A 13,520-nucleotide genomic window follows, 5' to 3' on the forward strand; every position below is an offset into this window, starting at 1 on the left:
TTCTCATCTGATCCGAATTCAAAACTCCTAAAGCACTCTTGCAGATTGAGTCTCAGAAAAACCCATTCTCGTCTTCTCGGCAACATATTGACCGGAAATTTGACTATTCTGTGGGGGGAAACACAATCCGGACGCAAAGTAGTTACCTATCTTGCTCAGGTCAGCACTTGCATTCCGCACTTGGTCGAGCTCGCCGTCGGACACCGTTCACCGTCGTCAGCCTTGCGTTGCCGTCTCTGGCAAGTACTGGAGAAGTTTTAAACCCTACGAGTTTGTCTACTTGCAAAATCCGGTAAGATTGATTTGTTCAATCTGGCTTTGGATCTAGATTTGAATTTGTTCCCCGCGTCATCTGTTCCCAGCCTGGTTGTCAACACTGTGCCGTTTCTTGCTTTGTTGTAAATTTTACATTTTAATTTGGCTCTGAATCTGGTTCCGTAATTGTTTGAATATTGACGCTTTTGAATAAGGATTGAGTTTATTAACGCTTCAATGGTGTGTAAATAGCTATTATGCTTGTGCCCTCTTCTTTCTGATTACTAGCGACTTACTAGCTTGAGTTCAAATCTTCATTCTTCAGTGGCTAGGAGGAGTGGCCTGAATCAACTGACTCACGAAGGTATCTTCGTTAAAGTATCAGGAACAAAAATTAATAGGGCATTATATCAACTATTCACGTTTCAAAGATTTCAGTGGGGGCATCTGCTCTCACTGAGTGTAATATAGGTCCGCCTATGATCACCATCTGCTCTCACTGAGTGTAATATAGGTCCGCCTATGATCACAAGTCTTTTACTTAACTTTTTCCAGCAGCAATATCTCATGTCCTAGGAGACCATGGCACAATATGTATATGTCCTTTTAAGTGAACCTATAGTCTATTCTGCATTAATGCTTCTTATGACCATTTTACTAGTGCTCCCCCGTTGATTAGTAATTCTATACCAACAATTTCTCCTTGATGCCTGTTAAATTTGTCATTTGTCAATCCTTTTTTTTTTTTTTGCTAGAATTTTGTTTGATAGATATCTGTGGCTCGCCAATTTCAACCAAATCAGGATGATACTTTTTGTCTTGGAAGTTTCTTTTGCTTTGATTTTTTGAAACAATGAATGGACATGTCTTTGCAGATAAATACTCCAAAATGTCTAAATCACAAAGTGATCCGCTTCTGCAACTTGAAACAACATGTGGATCACTTCTGTATGAACTTCAGGTACGCATTAATGTTGCTTCACCTGTCCTACTTTTTGACCTCACTCGAATTACATATTTCGTTAACTACCCTATGCATTTATAAGGTCAATCTGAGATGTCATTGACTACCTTACATTAATTTTCCAAAATCAGATAATATGGGATGAAGTTGGGGAGCCTGACACTGAAAGAGATAAGATGTTGCTTGAGCTTGAACGAGAGTGCCTAGAGGTTTACAGAAGAAAGGTGGATCAGGCAAATAGGAGTAGAGCTCAGTTGAGGCAAGCAATTGCTGATTATGAAGCAGAACTTGCAGCCATATGTTCAGCAATGGCAGAACGGCCTGTGCATATTAGGCAGGTTGGAAAATACTTACCAGAGGTTACTATTTTGATGAAGATATTTTAAGAATAACTAATAGCTAATTTCCTGATTGAGATAATGGGGCTTGGGCCATGCATTTACAAATAATTGAGAAGGGACAAAAATTAGCAAAGTTAAATGATACCGTGGTGTGCTGATTTAATCATATTTCAATTTTATGGAATTCAGTTTTTAAGCTTTTTACTTGTTAATATAATCTTACGCAAAAGATGTGCACCTAAAATGGTCTAGTGTTCCCAGAAGCAGCAGTTAGCAACAAAGCGATCCCTGCTTCTGATTTTTGGGTTATATTTTTCCCCGTCAAGATTAGTTGTCCTTTTACATTACTGAAGAGGTTACTCTCTCATTTTTTTTCAGTCTGATCAAAAGGCTGGAAGTTTAAAACAAGAGCTTGCAAGAATTCTTCCAGAACTTGAGGAGATGCGGAAAAGGAAGTCTGACAGAAGAGATCAATTTAAAGACGTCCAAGAGCAGATATTAAATATCTCAAATGAGATCTATGGGTCCAAAGAATATATTTCTGCTAAAAGGGCTGTAGATGAATCTGACTTGTCCTCAAGGAAGCTTGAAGAATTGCATGCAGAGCTGCAGACACTCCAAAAAGAGAAGGTCAATTTATGTTCTAGTTCATCCAATTTAGTAATTTATTTAATTATTTACCATTTAATATTTAGTTTATCTTTTTTATTTTAAATTTTTAATCAAATTCTAAAACACCTTACTTGGTTTCTTTACGATGATCGCACTTACATATTTCATTTCAACAGATCGAACGTCTCAAGAAAGTCCAGGACCACCTGTGTACTTTAAAATCTCTTTGTTCAGTGCTTGGTATGGACTTTAAGCAGATAGTCAGTAATATTCACCCTAGTTTAGGAGAAAATGAAGGGCCTAAGAGCGTAACGAATGATACAATTCAGCAGTTGGCAGCTGCTATACATAATCTGCGGGAAGTTAAATTGCAGAGAATGCAGAAGGTAAAATGTAGAAATGAATACTATTCCTTCTTTGATGAAGACTTTTGCGCTGCTTCTTCACGTTAAAAGTAATAACTTGATTATGATCTGGCAGCTCCAAGATCTTGCAACAACAATGTTGGAGCTCTGGGACTTGATGGATACACCAGTCGAAGAGCAACAGATGTTTCAGAATGTTACTTGTAATGTAGCTGCTTCAGAATATGAAATAACTGAGCCTAACACCTTGTCTGTGGATTTCATTAATTATGTGAGTTATAGGCAACTGGTGTTTTAGACTGGACTTCTTCATTTTTGATGGTTCAGAATTCATAAAATAATAATTTTACGCAGGTTGAGGCAGAAGTATGTAGGTTAAATGAATTAAAAGCAAGCAAAATGAAAGAGCTTGTATTGAAGAAGAGAACAGAGCTAGAGGAGATTTGTAGAAAGGTGCATCTGGTCCCTGTAATAGATAATGCAGTGGAATTTGCTGTTGAAGCTATAGAGTCAGGTAACTTTCTTGTGTGACATTGCAGGACTTGAATGCAATTATTTCGACTAACCAAATGCCTGCACCTTCGTTTCTCATGCAGGATCCGTGGACCCAGCTTATGTGCTTGAACAAATTGAGCTTCAGATTGCCAAGGTCAAAGAAGAAGCTTTTAGTAGAAAAGAAATACTTGAAAAGGTTGAGAAGTGGTTGGCAGCTTGTGATGAAGAGTCTTGGCTTGAGGAGTATAACAGGGTTAGTTGTTTGTATCCTCCTTTTATATCTCTACTTCTATTATACCTTTGACCATAATTATTTCCTTTGTTCATTTGTCTATCTCTTCCAGGATGATAATAGGTATAATGCTGGGAGAGGTGCTCATCTTACTCTCAAGCGAGCTGAGAAAGCTCGTGCCTTGGTTAATAAACTTCCAGGTATCGATGAAGTTTACTTTTGAGCCATGGTTGTTGATTAATCATCGGATCTTTTTCCTTACGGCTTGAGATAAAGACAAGACAAAATTAAGTTTGAACAGTGGACCTGTAGATACTGTTTACTAATTGTATATTATTTTGTCTAATGCTGTTAATGCAGCGTGATCAAACTTTGTATGGGGATTTAGCCAATCTGGAAATGAAGCGCCAGTTCTTAATAATGCTAGCTTTGGCCTGAGCCAAAAGACCAATTGTAGACATCCAACAGGTCTCAGTGAAACATAGATGACAAAAATAAGAATGAACCGTGGACTTAAGAGAAATTAAAAAAGAAAAAGAAAAAGAAAAAAACCTATCAATTTTTCAATGGCATAATAGTGCTTTGCGATCAAATTTTATATGGGCCTTTAGCAGGTTGGCAATATTGAAATGAGATAGCTATTTTTAATATGTTGATGTCTTAATTCCAAAGAGCCAGAAGAAAACGCAATGACTATTGGACTAATGAACACCAACTCATTATGATCTTGGTGGACTAAATTTTGCTTCGAGTTTTCTGCTTCATGCCTTCGTCCATTGTATCATTTTGCATCTTTCGTATGAACTCTGGTTTTATGTGAAACGCTCCTGTTTTTGGATTATTTACAATTCATAACTACGATTTCGCTTTTATTTTATGTAGCAATGGTAGATGCTTTGGCTTTAAAAACTGTTGCATGGGAAAAAGAGAAAGGCATGGAATTTACATACGATGGTGTAAGTACGCTCTCCAAAAGTTTTTTACTTTCTTCTATTATTTTAAAGTCCCTTGATTTTTTAAAGTTAATCTACTTCTAACTGATTCCTGATACGTGTGGCATTTCAGATCCGTCTGCTTTCTATGCTGGAAGAATATACCATATTACGGGAAGAGAAAGAGCAAGAACGTCGTAGGCAGAGGGTATGCACCTCTTAGTGCATTGAAATATTTATTCTAATAAAATTTTCTTTAGACTTTGAGACGTGATGTATAAACTGGTAATTTTGAAACCGGCTTTGTTTTTCCTGTTCCAGGATCTGAAGAAGCTTCAGGGACAATTAATAGCAGAACAGGAGGCACTTTATGGGTCAAAACCAAGCCCTTCGAAGGCTCAGGGCGCCAAAAAGGCCCCTAGGATGTCAACAGGAGGTGCGGCTAGTAGAAGAGTCTCCCTTGGAGGGGCAATGGTTCAAACTCCAAAAGCAACTCAGTCAAGACCCATGAGGAAGACTGACATTGCCCACCATATTGACAATCACCTGGATGATTCTGTTTCATCTTTATCATCAGGTGTGCTTTGGCTTGTTGAAATAGCTCTTATCACGTTATCTATGAATCCTTTAACTTGGTTGAGTTACTTCAGATCTTGTGTTTCAAAAAACGCCTATATCATTTATGTTTGTTTACACTGAGTTCCCTTCATAACGCGTACAACTTAGAATTCCTGGAAGGCTAACATTTCAATGTCATCTTCCTAATGTGTATCTACAGTTAGAAGGGGATTGGATATTACCGGTGGTTCTGTGAAAAAGCAGTCATTTGGCGGTGGTGCTACTGGTGCCGGTGCTGTCCGTGAAATCCAATCGCCGTTGATGCGACAACCTTTCTCTCCCATTGCTTCAAACTTATCATCTAAAGCTAACATGAAGAACCCCACAGATGAACTCAACACACACAGTGAGAAGTTGCAGAAAACTATTGCACCAAACACTGTGCCATTCTCTACACCTTCCAAGGTAGCTCCGATTATGGCCGAAGACGAGAACAGAACTCCGAAGACAGTAATGCCTATTCCTTACCCATCCACACCTTCCACCGTGTCGGCTCCCATGAACATGGCTGTCACGCCAGCTCCTCCTCCTCCTGCCCCGGTTCCTCTTGCAGGTGACTTTGCTTCAGAGGTTGAATATTCTTTTGAGGAAAGAAGGCTCGCTTTCATTCTTTCATCTTGATTGATCATTTTATTTGTTGAGGTTTGGTTATCTCTTGTTATTACAATTAGACATGATTACCGGACGTTGTCGGAAACTAAATCCTCTTACGTTCTTGTTGTTCCCTGCTGGTGGTGATGGATGATGATAATCTCAAGTCAATGGGTGTAATTGGCTTTAGATTGTTGTGTGTTGTGTACATAGTCCACGACAAGTGGACGTGGGCTAGGATGTCAAAACTCATTACTAAAATACTAATGTGAGATTCTGGATTCCAACATTGAACTGAATATTCTCCTTCCTTTCTTTCTGGTCTGATTCCAATCTTGTACTAGCAAGAAACATGGCAGTTACAAGAAGCAGGTTCCTTGATGGATATACTAATAGAAGCACGTGACATGGTCTCACAAAGGGCGGATGTTATTGTTGTGTCCCTGTCATGCTCTTTCTTTAAAAAGAGCCAACATGAGCATGTTCGTTTTGTTTTATTATTTTTATTATTATTACTCTCTCCTGTTCTTCTTATAAAACACTTTTTAAGAAGATTAGTTGGATAATTCTTATTTCTTAATATAAATCATCAAATGAAATATTAATTCTTATTTCTTATAAAGCTTGATGCAAGTCGGGATATAATTTATGATGTTAAATATGAGTAAATTTTAAAACTGACTTCATTTTTAAACTAAATATGAGTAAATTAATGTTTTAAATAAGAATTGCAGGAAATATTTTGGATTTGGATGATGAGGATGAAGATTCCCTTATCCCTCCAGAAGTAAGTCAACTTTTTTCAAATCTTCTGTTAGAAAAGGAAATGTTTGGACAATTTCTGTAGTGTTTAGTCAAGTTGAAGAAGAACATGGTGTGGAATTTATTTTTTCTCCACTCCCTGCTTCACCTAAATTGATGCCCGGATTGCCAAGTATCCCCTCAATCACCATCCCATTCCAAACATGGAAAATTGCAGATACGTATATGCATATATGTATATGTATATATGTGTAATTCTAGGAGTTTCCTTTTCACTGCAACCTGAGATCATCTGATTGTACAGGAATCTAGCAAGCACGGATTTTTGAACAAGAAAATGGGGAATAAAATGAAAATTCATTGAAACGAACAAAACATTAAGCACTTCCCTTAAAAAAATTTTTTTTTTTACCCAAATAACTAAAATAGCTAAAATCATAATATAATATATTCTTCTCACCTCTCACCTGGATCAGAAAATGTTGACAAATTTCTTGGGAAAAGTTTAATTTGATCATGGTGTGAAAACAAGAAAGAAAAGAAAAAGGAAAAAAGAAAAGTACAGCTGGGGCAATTATATTATAATTATATAATATTGTAGTGTATATATATTATATATGGATATATTAATATATATGTGAGAGAGAGAGAGAGAGCATGTGTTAAGGTGGCAATAACAGTAGATTGAGGAGAGATTGGAGGGCAATTCAGGGGGAGAAAATTTAATTTTTGATGTAAAAACATAAATGAGAGTTCGTTGGTCAACTTTAATCTAAGTGAAAAGACAAAGAACTTGTCAGTAGTTGGGGAAATGTAATGGCTCCAACCGTAGCTTTACAGCTTTGAATATTTGTTTAAGGGGCTTTAAATAAATATATATTATATATGTATGCCAGTTTTATATGAAAAAAGGTATTTTCTTTCTTTTTGAAAAAAATGTATTTTTTTATTACATCCCATTTAAGTATCCCCATTCACAATCATTTATTAAATACCTTTATTAAATTTCCAAGACGGACGTGAACCTATTTCTTAACCAAAATTTATACTTTCAATTTTGCAAATAAAATATTAATTGTTAATTAATTTTATAATATTTAATTACTTTATTTTAAATTTATTTGTTTTTTCTATTTTTTTCAACTTTATTTATTTACTCCTCCTTTTCCTGCAAAACCCTAAATTCATGTACCACTCTGGAGAAATTATCCACCGGAGTTGTTATTTTTCTCTGTAATTGTAGAAATTTTTTTCCTCCAAATTTTGTGTTAATTTTGAAGCTCTCTGCGTTTTCTGCAATGGCGGAGATTTGATGTACAGTACTGCGTTTTTCTCGGAGGGCTTGCTCAACTGTCGCTATTACGTCACTAGTTTCTTCGTCTTTCTGACTTTTCTGAGAATACGGGTTGTAGTTTTCAGGTTTTGTGTTAGATTAATTAATTTTTTAGCTTGGACTTCATTGCCGCTCTTTCTGGATTTCACTTCCCGGCCATTCAAATCTACTTCTCCATTGGAAGGGCTTCTTTTTTCTTTCTTTGGATTGATTTTTCTAATTATTTGTGCGCTTGATGTGAAAGTCTTTTAATCTTCGATGGGTAGGGTTTATTGTTTTTGAGGTTTTGGTCTGCTTAGTTTTTTTCTCTTTATTTTTCGGTTTGATTCATTTAAATGGAAGAAAAAGATAGTTTTTTCGCTGGGCTCACCGTGAAGGCTAACGATGCTCCGGAAAGCCACCATGTAACTCCGAGCAGTGAAAACTATGGACTGTTTGGCGGGTCCACAGGTGCATCGCCGGCCCCCGCCCCCGCGCCGGCGCTGGCCACTGCACCAGCTCCGATTACGGCTCCAACTTCATCTCCAGCTTCAGCTCCGTTGCCAGCTTCAGTTTCGGCGCCAGAGCCAGTCAGCGTGGCGGCGGCGACGGGGAGTACGGATGTAGTAAAGAAGAAAAGGGGAAGGCCTAGGAAGTACGGACCTGATGGTAAATTAGCGTTGGCGTTGTCGCCGATGCCGATTTCATCTTCAATTCCGTTGACTGGGGACTTCTCAATGTGGAAACGGGGTAGAGGGCGGCCTATCGAATCGGTCAAGAAGTCGTTTAAGTGCGATTTTGAAAGCCCTGGACCAGGTACAAGTAGCTTTTTGATCTGCGGATTTAAAGTCTTGGGATTTTTATTTTTTATTTTTACCGTTTCATTTTTAACAGTGATTCGTTGCTTGACAATTTGTGTCTGAAAGCTCGAGAACAATAAATACAATACAGTGAGCTCTATCTAACCCGTAGTTTTGTCATTTATAGGGGTATAATACTGTGTCGACTGAAATATGATTTTTTTTTTTTCCTTTTGTTTGTAACGGGTTCTGGTATAATTATGTGGAGGAATAGCTGTTTTCTCTGATCTGGGTTTCTAGTGTAGCTTTATTTTGTTGGATTTGATTCATGCCTTTGTAGTAGAGTTTAAGATGGCGAAAGTGGACCCTTGGTTGAGATTCCCTTTAAGATCTGGAGAGAAGGTGAGGCGGACACTTATATTTTTGTGGTTATAATAAAAAGTGAGGTCAAGTTATCTCTTCAGGTGGCTTATGATTCTCTTTTCCCCTTTTATGTGGGGAAGATGGCATTGTCTCTGACCACAGAAATCACTAATCAGAGTTAGAATAATTGAAGGCGCCCGCGTATTCAATAGGTTCAGTCCTGTTGTTAGCTGATGTGACCGGTTTGCACAGGTCTGAAGGAAACTAATAATTATTATTTCTAAAAGGCTACCAAGTAACTGCGTTCAAGATGTTGACTTGGGCCCTGAGACTGAAAAATGACTAATCCCAGCAAGGATAATTCTTTCCTATTCGAAATAGTTATTATTATGGAAATTTTGTTCAGATGAGAATTTTCATCATTAATACAGGGTGAGAGTGGCATCTTAGAATGACAGTGTTTGTTTACATCTCAAATAATTGTAAAGAAATCTTGTTTGAGTTCACGAATCTTTTTGTCTTCCATGGATGAAATGCTTCTGAAAATCATTGAACATTACGAAGAGGCGGGATATGACCACTAAATTTTGTGTTAGTCGATGACAGATGCCTGGTAGTCTCGGGTGGGGAGCCCTTAAGGTGGTAGGACCCCACCCCAGCGCCTTTATGTGCTAAAGCAATGAATGAGTTTGAATTGAGCTTTGTCTTAATAGAACTGCCACTTCTGCTTCAGGCTGCAATGTCATAATCGTTTTGTTTTTTGGTATTACTTAAGAGATTCCTGTGTAAACGTGATTCCCAGAAGAGGACTAAATATCTCATCTCTGAAAAAAGAAAGTTAATGTCATCATTTCAGATTTCGCATAAACTTTGTTTGATAAACTGATAATTGCAATTTTGTGGTGAATCAGAGTTCATTCTGCGCCTGCCTTAATTTTCTTAGTTCACCGCCCTCATTTCCTATTAGGTCACTAACCACATGGATATTGATATCGTAGGTGATGGGATTGCATACTCAGTTGGTGCCAATTTCACACCTCATGTGCTTACTGTTAATGCTGGCGAGGTATACCGTGCATATTGCTTTTATGCCAATATCATTCTATGTTAATTATAGTTTTCCTCCTGTAACTTTGTTCATGTTTTGCTATACATACAAAATTTATATATCCCTTTCTTTCCTGTATGTTTTGAAGCATGTTTAAATCTGTATGCGCCCATTATTTGCTTGTGTTGACATCATTTGTTCGTAGGTTATAAAACTACTTCCAAAAATATAAAATGTATGTTTGCTTAGTAATAATTATTAATGATCTAGAATATATATCTAAAAAGTGCATTATTTTATTATTTTAGTAACAGATATAATAGTTCAGGATAGGCTGATCTTTTTAAAGAATGTTAAATATTTAATTGGTTTACATGGATTATGTCATAATGGCCAAAAGGGCTGTTTTCCTTATTAAAGTAGCCTACATTGCTTATGAAACAGTAAAAGGTTCCTGAGACAGGTTCAGAGGTCTGAAAAAACTAGATGGTATTATCAAATAAGTGATATAACCTTATTAAAAGCTCTTAATTGGAGGAATGACTAATTACACAATATTGGTGAATTGTGAATATAAAATTTATATATCTGACTAGGAGTTGACATATTAAAAAATATGCTGTAACATATTGGTGGCTGAGTTTTCACCCTCCTCATGCATCTGATCTTATATGTGGTGTACAGAATATTAACGTCTAATGTTTATGTTCCTGCGTCCTGGTTCAGGATGTTAATATGAAGGTCATGTCCTTCTCTCAACAAGGATCTCGCGCTATTTGTATTCTTTCTGCAAATGGAACAATCTCTAATGTTACACTGCGCCAACCAACTTCTTCTGGGGGTACCTTGACATACGAGGTAAGTAAGAGCCTACTTTCCTGTCAGATGGTTCATATTCACAGATCATGATTCAAGCTGCATGATGTGCAACGATGACACTTGTTTTAAATGCCGATTTTTTTTTAAAAAAAAATTAGTATGTATTCCTCAGGTAAAGTATCAAATTCTTCTGTATATACCCTGACTAAGATTGTGCAAGGTTTAATTATAAGCTAAAACAACCCTACTTGCATTGCAAGGGTTTTCAAAATTCTTTTTGAATGGTACGGAAAACATAGAAGTTATATGGATATGCATGTATAAAAGCACGAAACCCCATATGTCAGTTAAAAAACAGTATCAAGGACTCTACTTTTATTATGTATATTTATTGATATTGATATTTTCAGTTGTGACTTTTGCTGATGTAACATAAGTCCAACCGCTGTCATGTTTCCCTTTATGCGGGTTCCTGTTAACCCATCTTCCTGCTCAATGGAACTTATGGTGCTGTTTGAATATGTATTAACACACTTAGCTTATTTGATGCCTTTACAGGGGCGATTTGAGATTCTTTCTTTATCTGGTTCATATATGCCTTCTGAGAACGGTGTGTGACAAGAAGTAGATCTGGTGGGATGAGTGTCTCTTTGGCTGGTCCAGATGGGCGAGTTGTGGGAGGCGGCCTTGCTGGTCTGTTGGTAGCAGCAGGTCCTGTGCAGGTAAACCAACTGCTATTAGAGATGGTTGCTTTATAAGTATTTGCTATCAAATTTTCCCCGGCAGCATGATGTTTGCGGAGTCCTGAGTTGTAAAAAATGCGCACTCAATATACTCATTTTGGATAATTTCATTGTAAACACCAAAAAGAGCTTTACACATGTCTTGTTCATCGATGAAACATTCAAGCACCTGGTGAAAATAAGATGCCTGTTGAATCATTTTTTGGTCAAATAGTAACTTTATTAAGCACACTCACTTCACATTAGTACTTTTCTGAACTGCCTTTTGCACCAGGTTGTTGTGGGCAGTTTTCTTCCAGGCCACCAGCAGATGCAGAAACCCAAGAAACAAAAGACGAATCATTTTTCACCTGTTGCATCTGGACATTATAATCCCATCCCAGTTGATGAAATAAAAATCAGTTTCGGAGGAGTAAAGCCTATTATGACTCCTGCTGCATTTCAAGCAGACAACAACACCGCTTCTTTTAACAACGGCCAGGGCTCTAGCAACTCATCTGCTGATGATGCTGATGCTGATGATGATGATTTAACACTTTATCCTGAAAAGGACTCTAACCCCAGCCAAACAACAAATGCTGGAGTTGCATGCTAAACGATTTCACTGTAAGGTAAGTGGTGTCTGCAGAGTCAGCCACATACATCTAGGTTCACTCATTCTTGACATAAGCTGACAAATATAACATGTTGGCTAATTATGAAGACAAAACCTTAGCTGGATGAGTGTCGAGTTGGTCTTGACTCCGAGGTTGTACTTTGGTACTTAGGTTAGTTATGGGATCTCGTCTGCTAGATTTTCCATCTGTCTGTTCTGATGTTGTATCTCTAGTAGTGTTATAGTGTTTTTCTCTCATTTTTATTTAGTGGTATTATTGTGATGTAGGAAAATATGTGATGTCATCGTCGTCATCTTCCTCATTTGCTTATCTTTTAATGTCTGAAATGTGAGTGGATGGATGTGGGTGTTTCTGATATGCAACTTCTAATATTATTTGTGGTGAAAGGAAAAAATTGCGTTTCAGCTTCTCCCATGGTTCTTTTCTCTTTCTTCTTTGGATATCGGAACATCATCATATTATTATTCACTGACCAGAATGTGAGAAGAATAGACAGATTACTCACGCGTAAACATTACTACAATGTATTGCAGAACTAAACCATCATTTCTGCAGCAGCATAATTTGCACTGTACGATCAGTGATTTGTTTCGCAATTTATTCTATGCTTTTATCTAGTTTTAGAGTGTTTGACACTAATAAATATGATAACAATATTTTAAACATTTTAGAATAGTGCTTTTTTTTTCCCCCTTGATTCTTGATTCTTCATCCTTGCTTTCATACTTCAGCCAAATGAGAGAGACGGGATCTTCATGCTTGCATGAACAATAAACCAAGAAAAATTTTTTTTAGAAAGAACCTCTTCATAGATTAATGGATTGACTCAGATAAGCAGCTCTAGCTAATTGAAACATGAATAAATGTCTAACGCATTGTTAAAATTTGACTCGCTTGTTTATTTACTGAAAGCTAAATATGATCTCCAATCTAAAACCAAAAGTTTATACTCAATAGTCAAAACATTTTGCAGGATAAATGTCTACAAAATGTTATCCTGGGCATTGAGGCCTCACCTAATTGCTGCCTTCAAACCTTCAAACCAGTGTGCCTACAGATTCAAACCCATTCCCCCCCCCCCCCCCCACACACCCCCCCCCCTCCCAAATAAAAAAACAAAAACAAAAACACCCTCTGTGAAGTTGCATCTATCACGGTATTGCTAGCCCTTCGAGTCCCGTATTTGCATTTTCAATTCATAAAAATGAAATACAGAGGACCATTTTTCTTGAGACTGCTTTGCAGAAAATTTATTTTTATCAAGAAAGTAATCATAAAAGAAGATAGAAGGAATCTCCATGGATGCTTCACTCAAACAGCAAATGCCCTTTATGCCCATCACGTCGCTTTTTCTCCTTATCCATGTGAGTAAGAATATGCCATATTATCCTCAACAAAAGTGAACAAAACTCACTCTCCTTTGTTCAACTAAAGTGAAATTCTTAGTCTCTATTGTACAACAAAATTTATCAGCACAGTCTCACTACACACTGATATCTGAGTTATGTTTCAATCCTCGCTAGAAATTTGTTAAAGAAGAAGAAGAAGAAGAAGCAGATATTCTGATACCAAATTATGCGCTCAAAAATTCCGCTTTCCAGCCTTTATTTACTTTCTCAATGAACTCCTCCACTCTTCTCCTTAGCTCATC

The 13,520-nt window shown here is 37.1% G+C and overlaps 2 protein-coding genes across 3 annotated transcripts; both read left to right on the forward strand.

Annotated features, from left to right (window-relative positions):
- Nucleotides 1-5,694, forward strand: LOC114751987 (65-kDa microtubule-associated protein 3-like). 2 transcript variants are annotated; one of them, XM_028940697.1, is made up of 14 exons: nucleotides 1-292; nucleotides 581-619; nucleotides 1,131-1,216; nucleotides 1,351-1,557; nucleotides 1,939-2,190; nucleotides 2,349-2,558; nucleotides 2,653-2,808; nucleotides 2,892-3,051; nucleotides 3,134-3,285; nucleotides 3,377-3,464; nucleotides 4,147-4,220; nucleotides 4,330-4,404; nucleotides 4,518-4,773; nucleotides 4,975-5,694. In XM_028940697.1, the coding sequence occupies exons 3-14, from the start codon at nucleotides 1,145-1,147 to the stop codon at nucleotides 5,433-5,435; spliced, it is 2,163 nt and encodes a 720-aa protein (XP_028796530.1). In that variant the 5' UTR covers nucleotides 1-292; nucleotides 581-619; nucleotides 1,131-1,144; the 3' UTR covers nucleotides 5,436-5,694. The 2 variants fall into 2 exon arrangements, with proteins under 2 accessions (XP_028796530.1, XP_028796529.1); XM_028940696.1 differs by lacking the exon at nucleotides 581-619.
- A 1,887-nt stretch (nucleotides 5,695-7,581) lies between these two features.
- LOC114751991 (AT-hook motif nuclear-localized protein 6-like) lies at nucleotides 7,582-12,278 on the forward strand. Its single transcript, XM_028940702.1, is given in 6 exon segments — nucleotides 7,582-8,295; nucleotides 9,641-9,708; nucleotides 10,417-10,548; nucleotides 11,068-11,121; nucleotides 11,124-11,231; nucleotides 11,527-12,278. Coding segments are annotated over 6 exon segments (1,143 nt in total). The 5' UTR covers nucleotides 7,582-7,835; the 3' UTR covers nucleotides 11,848-12,278.
- Nucleotides 12,279-13,520: the final 1,242 nt, after the last annotated feature.

The sequence above is a fragment of the Neltuma alba genome, unplaced genomic scaffold (genome assembly GCF_004799145.2).
Source record: "Neltuma alba isolate B1F8T4 unplaced genomic scaffold, ASM479914v2 tig00007203_pilon, whole genome shotgun sequence".
NCBI classification, from domain to species: domain Eukaryota; kingdom Viridiplantae; phylum Streptophyta; class Magnoliopsida; order Fabales; family Fabaceae; genus Neltuma; species Neltuma alba.